The sequence below is a fragment of the Nicotiana attenuata genome, unplaced genomic scaffold (assembly GCF_001879085.1).
Source record: "Nicotiana attenuata strain UT unplaced genomic scaffold, NIATTr2, whole genome shotgun sequence".
Taxonomy (NCBI): domain Eukaryota; kingdom Viridiplantae; phylum Streptophyta; class Magnoliopsida; order Solanales; family Solanaceae; genus Nicotiana; species Nicotiana attenuata.
The window spans coordinates 6,089-21,693 of NW_017672931.1; the positions used below are offsets into that span (position 1 = coordinate 6,089).

The 15,605-nt window shown below is 35.5% G+C and overlaps 1 protein-coding gene across 1 annotated transcript; it reads right to left on the bottom strand.

Annotated features, from left to right (window-relative positions):
- Positions 1–12,707: 12,707 nt before the first annotated feature.
- LOC109214975 (ethylene-responsive transcription factor ERF024-like) lies at positions 12,708–13,769 on the bottom strand. Its single transcript, XM_019378957.1, has one exon. It carries the CDS (start codon positions 13,296–13,298, stop codon positions 12,708–12,710), a length of 591 nt encoding a protein of 196 aa, XP_019234502.1. The 5' UTR covers positions 13,299–13,769.
- Positions 13,770–15,605: the final 1,836 nt, after the last annotated feature.

Here is a 15,605-nt window from a genome sequence, read left to right on the forward strand (position 1 = left end):
AAAAAAAAAAAAAAAAATTGGGCAACTAAGTAAATTTCTAGATAAGTTGCGTTGAGTTCCCTTTGTGTTTGGTGAGTTTCATGAGTTGTATTTGGGCTGCTTAATGGGTTAGAATGGGCTATAAGAAATAATGGGTTAACTTGGGCTCAGCCCAAATTGACCCATGAGCTAATATGTTTGTAACCCAACCCATTAATGTTTGGGCGGGTTGGATGAGTTTGGGCTCAAATTGCCACCCATAGGCCAGGATGTCAAATCGGAACAAGTACGACAGGAGTCTACTAGGAGCCCGTTTGGATAAGCTTATTTTAAGTGACTTTTAAGCCAAAATAGCTTTTAATCCATAAGTTAGGAATCTAACTTTTGCCTTTTGGCTTGCTTTTGTCATTTTAGCTTAAAAAGAAGTGCTTACAAGCATTCTTTTAATTACTTTATCCAAACACTACAAAATGGCTTAAAAGTTATTTTGATTAAAAACACTTAAAATAAGCCAATCCAAACGGGCTCTAGGTTTTTTTGACTTTTACCTCCTATAGCAAAGGTTAACACCTTATTTATTTTAAATAAATACCATTTAAAAAAATTATATTCTATAGATACCTTTTAATGTTTATAGCAAAATATCTAATTCTGGTTACCTCCTAACCCTAAGCCACTAAATACGCTATTCAGTTACACATTTTCTTGCTCTCTCTACTTTGATACATGCCATTCTCTTCCCTCATTTCCTAAAAACATGATGCTCAATCTCAAAATTCCTCTCACCCACATCACCTACGTTCTCTCCGATCCTAATTTCTCCAATTCCATCGGAGCACGCATATATGTTACCACGTCAAATATGTTGACATATGTTTTCGACAATTTGGACAGAGTCCATTCAGATTTTCTATGCTGCCGTAGAGGTTAGGCAAACATCCGTTCATCCAATCTCCGTCGGAAATTAGGCTGCCAGATTTTCTATGTTGCCGGAAATTAGGCTTTGTTCTCTTCCATCCAATCTCAAAGTTTGTTGGATCTTGTTTCACAAGCCCAGTTCTTGATTTTCTATTGCGAATTATCTCTGACTTTCTTCGTTTCTCTATTGGAAATTTTTCTGGGTTGATTGTTGTTTCTGAAGTTGGTGTGGGACTGAGGAAATTGGGGTCTGAAGAGCCGGGTGTGGGATTGTATTTCCATGTATTTCATTGTATTCATTGTCTTTTTTTCATTGTATTTCAATGTATCTCGTTGTATTCCATGTATTTCATTGTATTCACTGTCTCGTTGTATTCCATGAATATATTCATATATTTTTTAAATTATAAATATAATGTATTTACATTGAAATATATTAACATAAAATCAAGTTACTCAGCCCCAAACTCCGTCGTCTTTGTTCAAGAACAAACCCTAATTTCCGGCGAATCCGCCGTCGAGCAAAAATCCTGAATCTCACTGTTCCCACGCATCAAAATTACAATTGGGGTCACGAACGGCGTCGGCCATTCCGTGGGAGATATGAAACCCCAAATCTCTAACTCTAACACTAACGCCGGCTCTAGGAAATCAAAGGAAACCGAGCGCGGGCGCAGACAGCGGAAGCAGAAGAGAGACAATAAAGTATCGTGTCATGGAGAAGATAGTGACGCTGCTAATGGCGGTGCTAATTATAAGGAGAAGTCTGATTTTCAAAAGTCTTTGGAGCAATTTGAAGTGGAATATATCCCAGAGAAGGCAGAGTTAGATGGCGAGTTGGATGACGAATTCAGGAACGTCTTTGAGAAATTCTTTTTCATCGATTCTATTGAAGAAAATAGTGTAACTGAATAGCGTATTTAGTGGCTTAGGGGTAGGAGGTAACCAAAATTAGATATTTTGCTATAAACATTAAAAGGTATCTATAGAATATAATTTTTTTAAATGGTATTTATTTAAAATAAATAAGGTGTTAACCTTTGCTATAGGAGGTAAAAATTCCTATGTTAAAATAGCACGGGCTAGCCAGTTTTCGGACTGGTCATTGAAGAATAGCCAGCGTTTGCAAAGTCATTAAAAATTAGCCACTATTTTCTGCAACACGGAAAGTTCCAACATAATATAATGGAGATCGGTGCACCTGTGTATAAACTTCCAGCATATTATGATGGAACTCCAACACGCGAAAAGTTCCAGCATAATATACTGGAGATTGGATCACCTGTGTATGAACTTCCAGCATATTATGCTGCATCGGTATATTATACTGGAACTCTAGTATATTATGCTGGAAGTCCAGTATATTATACTGGAGTTCCAGTATACTTATGCTGGAACTCCATTATAATATACTGGAGTTCCAGTATATTATACTGGAATTCCAGTATATTATACTGGAGTATTTTCCGGATTTTGAACAATGTTTTGTTCAGATTTATTTTTACATAAAAAGTGGCTAAATTTCGATCATTTTTGAAACTGTGGCTATTTTTGAATGACCACTTGTAAATCTGGCTATTTTTGAATTTATCCCATATGTTAAAATATTTAAACTTTTCTTTAATCTCAACGTATAATAACAAAGAATAAATATCTCATAAGTTAAAATGTGAATCTCATAAAAACAATTCCTTATTAGAATACCAATACAAATATGAAAATAACAAATATTAGTATACGTGTCACATTAGGGATCCTTAGTCTTAAGATCAAACAATTTCATTTATTGTTATTACTCTGTCTGTTTCAATTTATTTGGACTTACTTGACTGATTGCGGAGTTTAAAAGATAAATAATATAACCTATAGTCTTTAAACATGTCATAATATTTGTCTGGCTACCATACTTTTGAAACTTGTGACTTAAACATGCTATAAACGTATGTGATGATAACAACCTCTCAATTTCATTACGGACAAAAAGATATTTTAAATTAAACGTACACTAATTATAGAGAGTTATACACATATTATACATGTAATATGTATATATATGTATATGTATGTGTGTGTACATATATATAGCGATTATTTTTAATTAGTTTAAGTGGTTGGACGGACACCTATATATTTACTTTGAGGGTGTTTGGCTAAGCTTATAAGCTGGTCAAACTAGCTTATAAGTACTTTTGGGCTTATCTACGTGTTTGGTAAAGTTAAAAGTGCTTATAAGTCAAAATAAGCCAAAAGTCATAAGCTGGTCACCCCCAGCTTATGAAATTTTAACTTATAAGCACTTTAAGTTTGACCAAGTTTTTACTATTTTATCCTTAAAATATTCGTTTTAGAACAAAACTCCTACATCGATACTCACTGCCTCAAGTATTTTCAACCTAAACTCCCCCGCCTCTTCAAGTCTGCAATTCTCCTTGACTATTTAAGATAAGCAAATTCTCTTTCCTTTGCATATTTATATCTATGTGATTGTGTATTAATCATTGAACCGTATGTAATAAATGAAGACATATAAAATTTTTGGTGTATTACTTTCTAAGTGTTGTGGTGATGAATACAGTGTTTGTTTCTCTTCAAATATTTTGTCCTATTAAGGTTTGTTTTTTACAGAGAAGGTTTTTGTCAATTAGTTAATTATTATAACTTATGATTATATGTTTATCATAAAATAAATTATATTTATCATAAAAATTATCTTATCTAAGCACAATTATTTTTAAAATAAAATGACAAATAGAATATTTTGTATTTGAATCAATCTAGAACCTAAAATTTTGAAGAAATTAGGCCCTTATAAGTGTAAACAGTTCTAAGGTTATTTAAGTCATTTTAACAGAAAAAGAGCTTATATTAGCACTTTTTTATCAAATACTGCAACAACTTATTACTATCAATTTCAGCACTTGTACCCAAACACGTAACTGCTTATTTATTAAGTCAGTTTCAGCACTTAAAAATGCTTTTCAGCACCTAATACTTATCAGCTACTTCAAATCAGCTAATCCAAACGGGGTCTTTATTTCTCAATTCCCTCCCCTAATAGTAGCTGTTAGTAAATTCACTTTCCTGAGCTTATGTTGGAGTCTTTTCGTACCCAGCGTGTAATAGTTGTTCATTCGAAATCTTAACCACGACTTTTGTTTATGCTCATCATTCAGTATAACAGTCAAAGGAAGTGATAATTAAACTTCTAGTTGACTGCTGCTTAATCTCTAATTATCACATAATTTGACTTCTACCCTTCAGGCTTCATCTATATACATATCTGCTTACCATGTTTTGCTCAATGTAACAATTAATATTGTGTTAGTTTTTGCACTTGCTTTACCTTCCCAAAAAATGTTTGTTTATTGCACTTGAAGTTTGAATAAACCAATAAATAAATTAAGAAAATCAGCAAGGGGACCTTTTTCTGAAGAGAGTGTAATTTATAATATTCTCCTCTCTAGCAAATTAAAATATACATAGTTCTAGATTGAGATATTTTATATATCTTAATTTTTTTTAAAATAATGATAGTGTTCGAGCCAGCACACACCTCGATTAATTATGTCAGTTACCAGCTATCTCCCGCTAGTATAAGTATCGAATAACTCTATCCGGTAAAACTTACACAATAGTAATTCGCGAGTCGTGTCCTCTAAATTGTCCTTGATGATAGGCTATAATTACGTATTTTAGTCGATTATTAAACTCTAATTTACTGCACTTTAGTTGAGTTTGAGCTTTAATCGCTAGTATTTTGCACTAACGGTGTGTTTTATGCCTTGTAGGAGTGATTCCGAGCTATGTAAATGTTATGAAATGAATTCAAGTGATTTGGAGCTTTAAAGTTTGAGTAAAAGTTCAAGGAATTAACCCGGGATCGTGTTCGGGGGTCAACGGATGATAGTTAGAGCGAACGAAGACTCCAGTAGGCATATCGCACACTGTCTAGTAAAATAGATATAACTTTTTGCTCAGAACTCCATTTTGGCTCCATAATATATGGTTGGAAATTTAACTCAAAGGGCTACAACTTTCATGTTTTACGTTTTCCCAAATTCCAAACGGAACAGGGTGACAAGTGCGCGCAAAGATGCGCAATTGCGCTAGTTTTAGCGCGCCCAGGACAGAAAGTTGTCCAACTAGCGCGCCCAGATGCGCCCATATGCACGACCGCGCTAGTCAAACCCGGGAAAAATATCCTTTTTCACATTGGAGAAGATATAATTGTTTTGGCCCAACCCTACTTGGTATATATACATGAAAAAACGCTATTTTGAAGAGGAGGACGCCACTTTAGAGAGATCTAACATATTTTGGAGGAGAATTCACGTGGAGGAACACACACCACGCTTGGAGGAGGCTTCTAACTAGTTTTTCTTCTCTTCTCTTCCTTTAGTTTCATAGTTTATTTGTTCTAGAGTTGTTGGGTGCTACATGAATGTTGTAGTTGAAGCTTGAATTGTTCTTATTCTTTTATCATATTGGTTTATTTATTCAATCTTGCGCTTAATTATTTGATTGCTTGATCACCAATTGAATACTATATACGAATCTAGGATTGAACTCGGGAGAGGGAATTCTAAATTGCATATAAGATTGAGTAGAGCAAGATCTTAACTCTTAGGGGGAGCGGATTTGCGGTTAGGATAGGAATATACCTAATCGCCTTGCTTGGTTATTATACGGGAATTATAAATGCGTTCTTGTTAATCCTAATTCCATAGGAATATAGGCGTTAGGTTAGCTTGAATAGGCGAGTTGTACTTCGGGAAGGCTACGAGCAATATTAACCCTGTCAACCAATAAACCAGATAGCATAATTAGACGATTTAGGTGGAAAACTCAACGGGATTGTTAGCTAACCCATAGCTCTAGAATATTCACATGTATTGAATTCGTCTCTATAATTCACCAACTTGTTTTCTTTAATCTATTAATTAGTGACTCTAGATTAATTTTAGTTAAATATTCATACGTTAGGATTCGCTTGAATAGATTAATTGTTTGGTTTAATTTAGTTGATAGTTAATCACAAGTCCCCGTGGGTACGATATCTGGACTTACAATCCTATATTACTTGTCGACCACGTATACTTGCGTGTGCGTTAGGGAGAAACAAGTTTTTGGCGCCGTTGCCGGGGACTTAGAAATTAACTATCTTACTAGATTAGATTTTTACTTTTTATCTATTTAAGTTTTTAACTTTAGTTTGTGTAGTTAGTATTATATTTTTTTTATTTTTTTTCATATATGGCATCTTTGAGCGTAAAGTGGTGGGATAGTAAGTATTCTTATTTTGTGATCCTTGTCCATATTGTAAAGGACCCCACTTGTGGCAATATTGTAAAAATATTCCTAGTACCGAGTTGTGTGCACCATCTCCTTCCTGTACTATTTGTGATGGAAATTGGAATAATTATCCTAAGTGTTGTTATCCTACTCCAGTCCCTTCTTATGTTGATTCTAATAATTCTTGTGAGTTTGACATGGGTAACGAATTGGATGATGTGGAACATGATGTTCGCCTTCTTGATATGCACATGAAATTATTAGAGGAATATGGAGGTTTTCGTGAGAAAATTATGAATGAGATGCAACAATTTATAGAAGGAAGAGCTGAACTGGGACAAGAGATCGACCAATTTGGCAGTGCTATTCGCGGCTTAGAGGCAAATTTGAGTGCAAAGATTGATGCATGTAACGCCCAACAATTTAGTGATGAGTTTTGTGAAGCTGAAAAAGATCTTCTAGGCCAAATTGAGGAGCTAAAACGAGAATACCAATCATTAGACCATGCTTTTGTTGATGTTGCCGAGGTTGAAGAGTGCAAAATTGAGGATGTCAAAAATAATGCAATTTTGGAGATGGAGCGTATTGGACCTCATTCTAAACACTTTTCAACATTGTGTTTGGTTGGTGACATAGAAATTGATCCATTCGAGCTTATAGAGGAGTCAATGGATGAGAACAAAGTGTTTATATTCTGAAATTTGCGATGCCAAGGAGACAAAACGACATTCCTCACTTAAGGGCCAAAAAGTGCAAGATGCGATATCTATTGCTTGGTTCCTTTATTTTCACACCACCGCCTCATGAACGTGACAAAAAAATTGATGCAAAATTTGGGGCGCAATTTATATCTTCAAAGTGGAAGGAAAAGTGGTGAAAGTGATGGCGTCGTGCCGCGACGTTAAATCAAGCGCTTGTTGGGAGGCAACCCAATTCTATTTTTTTTCTTTTTTTTTTGTTTATTTTTATTTTATTGTATTATTTTTTTTTTGTAGTATTATTTTTGTATTTTGTAGGAGTAAAAGCATGGAGTCAAAGCCAATAGGCGAGTGCAAAAGCGAGCATGTGTTTGAAACTGAGTGTGAGGTACCCGCACAAGGGATCATACGTGGGAGAAGTCTGAGTATCCCGTGAGCTGCTAATTCTTCGGCCTTTGGCCTATCAGGGAGTCTCTTTTACCCTCTTATTATTTATAGTGTGCATTGAGGACATTGCATAATTTTAAGTGTGGGGTGAGGAGATTGTCTGAGTGACTTTCTATGCTATTTTAGTTGTGTTAGTTTAATTGAATTATTTTTTTGGTAGAAAAACGAAAAAAAAAATAGACTTTTCCCGACGATGGATCTCCTAGACAGTTTTCTTGAGGGATGTAAGTCTAAAGAGAAAGGACAAAAAGATTTTCTTTATAGATAGTGTAGCAATTCCCCCTTGGTTTTTCTTTGTGCCGCGGTTCTTTTCCAAGGGTTTTGTTTGAACCGGGTGTAGGTAGTTCTTTTTTTTAGGAGAGAAACCATGGTGCTATGTTTTGAATTGAAGCAATATCTTGACTTTGTCATGCCTTGAGAATAGTGAGTGCTTTGGTTGTAACGCTTAGGCTCAGTTTTTGACTCTTGTATAAGTACCTTAAATTGTATGATCTTAACTTTGCTTAACTTCTTTGACTAGAGTGTCTTGATGAGTCCAATCCTGAGTGAGTTATGTGCCATGTGTGTGTAAGGTTTTGGGTTATTCTGTGCATTGCATTTGATGTCTAGAACTTGCCCCGTGTGTTTGCAAAGCGAAATAGTAGTTTTGTTCAGTCTTGGAAGTGATATAGGCATTTTTTTGTTGAGCCATATAAACATTTTAACCGCCTAATTGTTATGTATCATAGTTAACCTCTTTGAGCCTGTAATCCTGTTTCTTTGGCAACCACATTACAAGCCTTACTCATTTGTTTGAATTAACCATTTATTTGAACCTTTTCACCTATCATGAGCACTTGATCGTTATGAACTTTGTAAAAGTTAAAGTGTGGGGTGGTTGGTTTGGCTTTTGAGTGGAACTAATGAAATAAGGAGAAAGGTGCAGTGTTTTGAAAAAAAGTAAGAGCCACTTGAATTGAACAAGAAAAAAAAAATAGTTGTATTGCTGTGAAAAATAATCTGTGATAGTGGTGACGCTTGATATAATTGTGCTTAAAGAAGTGGGGAATCAATATATATTGATGTGAAGGTGAGTTATGGTTTGGCATAAGTATGGAGTTTTGAATGTTAAAGTATATGTATTAAAGTGCTTAGGGAGGTGTAGTCACTCTTATATCTAAATGTATCCTAACCGTCCCTCAGCCTACATTACAACCAAATAAAGTCCTACTTGATCCTAGACTGAATGAGCTCGATTAGTAGAGTAGTACACTACGGGCAAGCCTATGGTGCATCTTTTGTGGCATATGAATGTTATTTCTGAGAGTGAGTGAATTCTTTCTGTCTTGAGTTCCTAAGTGTTCTTAAATTTTATTGTGTGGGACTACTCTCGTTGGTTGTGTGAGGGCACTTGATTCATGAAGGAAAGGTAATATCATTGACCTCTATGTTAGAGTAAGTGGGTGAGTTGCGAATAATGTGTGGTACTTGTGAGTCAAATCTTGAGGTGAAAATGTTACACTCTTGTGCTTAGTCTATTTTAAATATTCTTGGTGTGATAAGTTAGGAGAATTGTTTAAAAAGGTCGTGTCTTTATAAAGTGTAGTTTGATTGCTCGAGGACGAGCAATGGTTTAAGTGTGGGGTGTTGATGATAGGTTATAATTACGTATTTTAGTCGATTATTACACTCTAATTTACTGCACTTTAGTTGAGTTTGAGCTTTAATCGCTGGTATTTTGCACTAACGGTGTGTTTTATGCCTTGTAGGAGTGATTCCGAGCTATGTAGATGTTATGAAATGAATTCAAGTAATTTAGAGTTTTAAAGTTTGAGTAAAAGTTCAAGGAATTAAGCCGGGATCGTGTTCGGGAGTCAACGGATGATAGTTAGAGTGAACGAAGACTCCAGTAGGCATATCGCGCACTGTCTAGTAAAATAGATATAACGTTTTGCTCAGAACTCCATTTTGGCTCCACAATATATGGTTGGAAAGCTAACTCAAAGGGCTACAACTTTCATGTTTTATGTTTTTCAAAATTCCAAATGGAACAGGGTGACAAGTGCGGTCCAAGATGCGCGATCGCGCTAGTTTTAGCGCGCCCAGGACAGAAAGTTGTCCAACTAGCGCGCCCAGATGTGCGACCGCGCTAGTCAAACCCGGGAAAAATGTCATTTTTCACATTGAAGAAGGTATAATTGTTTGGGCCCAACCCTACTTGGTATATATACATGGAAAAACGGTATTTTGAAGAGGAGGACGCCACTTTAGAGAGATCTAACATATTTTGGAGGAGAATTCACGTGGAGGAACACACACCACGCTTGGAGGAGGCTTCTAACTAGTTTTTCTTCTCTTCTCTTCCTTTAGTTTAATAGTTTATTTGTTCTAGAGTTGTTGGGTGCTACATGAACGTTGTAGTTGAAGCTTGAATTGTTCTTATTATTTTATCATATTGGTTTATTTATTCAATCTTGCGCTTAATTATTTGATTGCTTGATCACCAATTGAATATTATCTACGAATCTAGGATTGAGCTCGGGAGAGGGAATTCTAAATTGCATATAAGATTGAGTAGAGCAAGATCTTAACTCTTAGGGGGAGCAGATTTGCGGTTAGGATAGGAATATACCTAATCGCCTTGCTTGGTTATTATACGGGAATTATAAATGCGTTCTTGTTAATCCTAATTCCATAGGAATATAGGCGTTAGGTTAGCTTGAATAGGCGAGTTGTACTTCGGGAGAAGGCTACGAGCAATATTAACCTTGTCAACCAATAAATCAGATAACTTAATTAGACGATTTAGGTGAAAAACTCAACGGGATTGTTAGCTAACCCATAGCTCTAGAATATTCACTCACATTGAATTCGTCTCTATAATTCGCCAACTTGTTTTCTTTAATCTCTTAGTTTGTTACTCTAGATTTATTTTAGTTAAATATTCATACGTTAGGATTCGCTTGAATAGATTAATTGTTTGGTTTAGTTTAGTTGATAGTTAATCACAAGTCCCTGTGGGTACGATATCTAGACTTACAATTCTATATTACTTGTCGACCACGTATACTTGTGTGTGCGTTTGGAAGCAACACTCCTCTTAGGGAATACATGAAAAAAAACATATCATCTGAAACTAGCTATCCAATATCTTGTGTAAATTAGTTAAACTTCCATTGTGCAAGCTAAAAAATTGAAGTAAATGAATGTAATAATAACTACTTTTCTCAAGAGACCTTGTCCCGTTAACCAACGAACCATATCATTTCCTTGAATAGAGAGGGACAAAATAGTATATTACAAGATTATATTAGTTGGACAAAACCCTAACTAGAATCAAAGTTTTAATAATTCTTATTGACAAAACTTTCCCCAACTGATTGCTTCACTCTACCAAAGAGCCGAAATCCAATAGATATTTTTGCTGGAACCTTCGGGTAGACTCCGCGGGATCAACAATCATAGCTGCGCCGAGTATGGTAGAATTCCTCAGTTCATCTCTCTCGATCAGTTCAGGTTCAAGGGAGGGTGTTGCGATCAAATGCAAACGCAAGTATACGCGGTCGTCAAGTAATAAAGTGACTAAAAATCGGATGTCGAATACACGAGGATTTGTTATCAGCTATTAACTAAATTAGACTATCCTAATTATCTAAACAAGAATTAGTTCTAAAAGTATTTGACTCTAAGCTAATTAAAATAAAAAGAAAACAAATAACGAGTTCTAAATAAAGGAGAATAAATTTTTATGTTATCAATGGGATGAAAACGATTTAGGGTTATGGGCTATCTAACAATCCTATTATACTCTTCACTTGAATTGACTAATTAATTATCTGATTTACTAGTTGACAGGGTTAATATTACTCATAAAAATCTATCGAGCTCTTACTCGCCTATTCGAGCTAACCTAACGCCTATATATGATCTATAGATATTATTTAATTGGTAATCAACCAATCAAATAATTAAGCGCAAGATTGAATAAAGAAACTAACACAATAAATCAAGAAATCAAAATTAATATCCAAATAACAATATTCATGAAAGAACCACAACCCTAGAACGTGAAGTTTAGCTCCAGATGTACATGGTAGCAAAACAACAAATCATCCAAAGAAACATCAAAATTACTAAGTTTGGCGAAAGAAAGATGGAATCTGATAAATTCTGGCCTCCACAGTGGCTCGTGCTCTCCCTTGGTCGAATTTCCCTCTAAATAACGTCCAATCTCCTTCTTAGACATGTTTAGGGTGTGCTAGGGTCGAAGTCTCCAAGTCCAAAACTTAGTAGGAAACAAATTATTCGCGGATTGGGGACCAGGCCTTTAACTTGCAAGGCCTAGTTTGGAGCGTGCCATAAGCCAGGCGAGGCCTGCGGCGAGGTAACCTCTCACCATAAGCCAGCTAAGGCGAGGCTTGGGGCGAGATGGAACCTCGCCCTGGACCTGGCAAGGCCTAGTCTGGGGCCAGGTCTCTTCCCTGCCTTGCGCTGATCTTCCTTTCATGTTCTATTCTTGTATTTTCAACATTATTTTATGCAACTATTATTCCTTTATGTATTCCAATGATCCTATATATAAAAACAACTCAATTAAGATCAAACATAGCACAATTAATCAATAAAATACCAAAATATAATGCGAGTAATGTACTAAAAATATAGAATTATAGCCAAACATCAGAGGGACATCAAGGGGACCCAGACTTTCAATCTCTTCTCTATGGCGCGACTCGGGAGGTTGCTTTCATATCAAGAGTGTATTGGGTAGGCTAGGGAAGATGGATTGGATCAAGAGACGATGCTTATGCCTCTTCTTTATCGATAGGATTCCCATTCCTTTTCCGAATGAAAGGCGATAGGTGGCGTACCCTAATAAGGAAGCAAGAAAAGCATTTTTATGTTGATGCCTAACAGTTCAAACTTCCAAACTTTAGAACCAGTAAGTATCACGCTCTCTCAGCAAGTACTCAGTATACCTTTTTTGGCAACTTTCTTTGTGTTAAAGTTAGATGTTCGTGCACAAGCAGAAATTAATTAATCTTATCAAACAAGAAAATGGACAGATAAAAGAAGTTAGGTTTAAGGAAAGAAATTATTTAGTCATTCGATCAAGCAGAAATTAATTAAGTTGCTTACTGTGCAAAGATAGATGTTATAACAGAAAAAGCAGTTTCATTAAGAGTGATTAGAAAAGAGGTGACTGAGCTGAAAAACATAAAAATCCTTTACATGCAATAAAAGAACATGCAAATTAAACACACACAAACTGCACTCCCACAAATAGCTGAGATAATATACAACATTTTCATCTTATTTAAGGTCAATATTATTTTTATAAACTTGTCATAATCACAGTAAACTTAATTTTTAAGTTGCTTGAAGATATGGCAATTAGGGATAATTCCACAAATTCTGGTATGCAGTATATTCAGCAGCAGCAGCAATATCATCATCAGGTAAATTAAACCGCGGCGGACTAAGTAACATCCCTTCAGCCATATTCACAAGAACATTAGGCATATCAAAAATCAAATCCTCATCCATAAACTCATAATTATTCTCAAACCCTAAATTCTCCGAAACCAATTTACTCTTCTGATCATGTACTTCTCTACGTGCTAATATCGCGTCTCCAGCTGCCCCTACAGCTGCAGCCGCACTGGCTGCAGCTGCCTGAATATCACGAGGCGAGCTCGTGGCAGGAACAGGTAAAGAGGCAGCTGAATTCGGGAAATTAAGGTCAGTATCACGACCTTTAAGCGCGATTGCTGCCACGTCATAAGCTACTGCTGCCATTTCTGCTGTAGGAAACGTGCCGAGCCAGATTCTGTTAGGTGATCGTGGTTCGCGAATTTCTGACACCCATTTTCCGCTACTCTTCCTTCGCCTTATTCCTCGGTAAACAGGATGACGTCCTGAATAATTATTGGGGGCAGTAGCACTGCCCCCGATATTAGTACTGCTTCCACCATAAGTCGCCATTTAATATTAGAGTATCGTTTTCTTTTTCGAGAATTACCAGAAGGTTCGGGGAAAGAGATGGGATTGAATTGGATTAAGGTAGCCATTTAAGAAAGGGAAGATTTTGAGGATTACAGATTGAGGTGCAAACCAGTTGTTGATGAACTTGCAAGAGTAGTGTGTGAAGGATTTTGGGTGTAAGCCAGAAATGTGTTGGAGATGTGGGTTGGATACCGTTTTAACTAAGTGTTTAGTAGAAAATAGTGACCTTATATACATAAGGATGAGGATTAAAAGTTCTTTTTCAAGAATTATTCTACTGAAGCGATAAAAGTGGAAAGTTTCAAGAATGTCAAAGAAATGTTGACAAGACATTTGTGGCTCAATGATGCCAAAGTCTTATGAGGTTAATTCGGGATTTAAATTTTATGGTATTATTTTTGTATTTTTTTATTCTTAGATTTTTATTACTATCTAAAGTTTCTTTTGCTTCGGTTTCCTTATTCTCTTGTTGTTGTTACTGCTTCCTTTTCCATGACTTCTTTACTAGACTGTATTTCTTTTGGTAAACTGCTATAGTTTTTCTTGAGTCGAGGGTCTATCAAAAACAACCTCTCTATCTTGTGAAGGTAGATGTAAAGTCTGCGTATACACTACGTACCCTCCTCAAATCCTACTTATGAGGTTTTACTGGGTTTATTATTGTTCTTGGATCCGATAATTAGTTCATAGTTTATCTTAGTCATAAAAGGTTATCGACATGTTGTATCTTGGAGGAAACATGTCAAAGGTAATTTTTTTAGATCATTATAAATATATTACGGTAGGCTAAATTCTACTTAAACGTAAAAATTTCATGGGACCGGTTTATGCACTCACTCTCTAGGTTCGTTGCCTCCAATATATGGATCTGCACAAAAATGTACAGAAATATAGTATAACTACACCATATTTGATACCCAGTATGTATCAAGACTAATTAACCTTCTCTGAAACTGATGAGGTCTTCGTTTGCCCCATTGGCGAAGTCATAAGTTGTGGTGAATCCTTTCGTCCAGTGGTTAGGACATGTCTTTTCATGTAGAAGCGTGATCAGTTTTCACTTTGCTATTCAAGCTATTTCATTTTTTCTAAGTTTTAGCAAACTTCGAATATAACCTGCATGCTCCTAAACTTCAAATAAAACTTCTAATATTGAACTTGTAGCCACTGAATTAAAGCACCATTGTAACATTATCATAAGGTATTACTCCATATAACTCAGATTAGATGCAATTAAAGAGGTTCTCAGTATCCCAAAAATATAACATTTATCAAAAACATTGCTCAACAAGTTTCTAGATTCCTCTAAACTATACCTAAAACATATATACTGCCTAGAAAGAAATTAAATTAAAACATGCAATTATTCATCATTGTTGTAAGTTTAAAGAAGTGGGTCTTGAATTACGAATAAGAAAAATGAGTTTAAATCAAGTAGATATTATTGGAAAAGCTTGAAATCATTGGCAGGGATGAATACTGGCTACATAAACTACTCAGTTGGAAATATATGTCTGAAACTGTATATATGAGTAGTTCAAACTTCAGACATATACTATACTTGTACTTTCAAATGTCTGAAGTTGGGGACTGATGCCAAGCTAAGCTTCACACAAATGTATGATGTTCCAACTTATGCAAACTTTCGACTTGGTTTTGGCAAGCCAAACTTAAAATATAGACTCGTAAGTCTAAAGTTGATTTTGAAGTAGCTAAACTTACAATAACAACTATCCTCATTCTTAACCCAGAAAATGAGTAACAATTAAATTTATACGCGGTTTAAAGTATATGTGATTTAATTCAACACGAATGACTAAGAACAACAGGTAAATAAGTTAAAGACAAAATAAATGATCAAACCTATTGCAATGTGATAACCAAGACCAATCTTAAGTTGAATAGTGGAATTCGCCCTCGATTGGACTCTCGGTACAAGCTTGGTTGCGAATAAAGAAGAGAACAAATGAAGAACACTTTGAACAATGGCCAGAAGACAAGAGTAAACTTTTTTATTGCTTTGATTTGCGTGTCACAATGTCAGAATAAAGAAAGTCTTCCCCTTTATATAGTAGGAGAATTTCAGTCCTAACACAAGGCTAAATGAAGTAAAAATCTTCTTTTTCCGGGAGAGTAGATTTATCGAAGCGATAGAAAGCGATAAATTAATCTTTCTCTATAAAAGCTTCGATCTCTTTTTCAGTTTTCAATTCCAGAGCTCCTTGACTTACCCTCTAATTCTTCACTTATTCCTAAGTCCTTCCAACCTTCATATATTGTTTTCTA

What these genes read in the sequence shown, in the direction of transcription:
- LOC109214975 (XM_019378957.1), bottom strand. Translation starts at nt 13,298, where the DNA reads ATGGCGACTTATGGTGGAAGCAGTACTAATATCGGGGGCAGTGCTACT.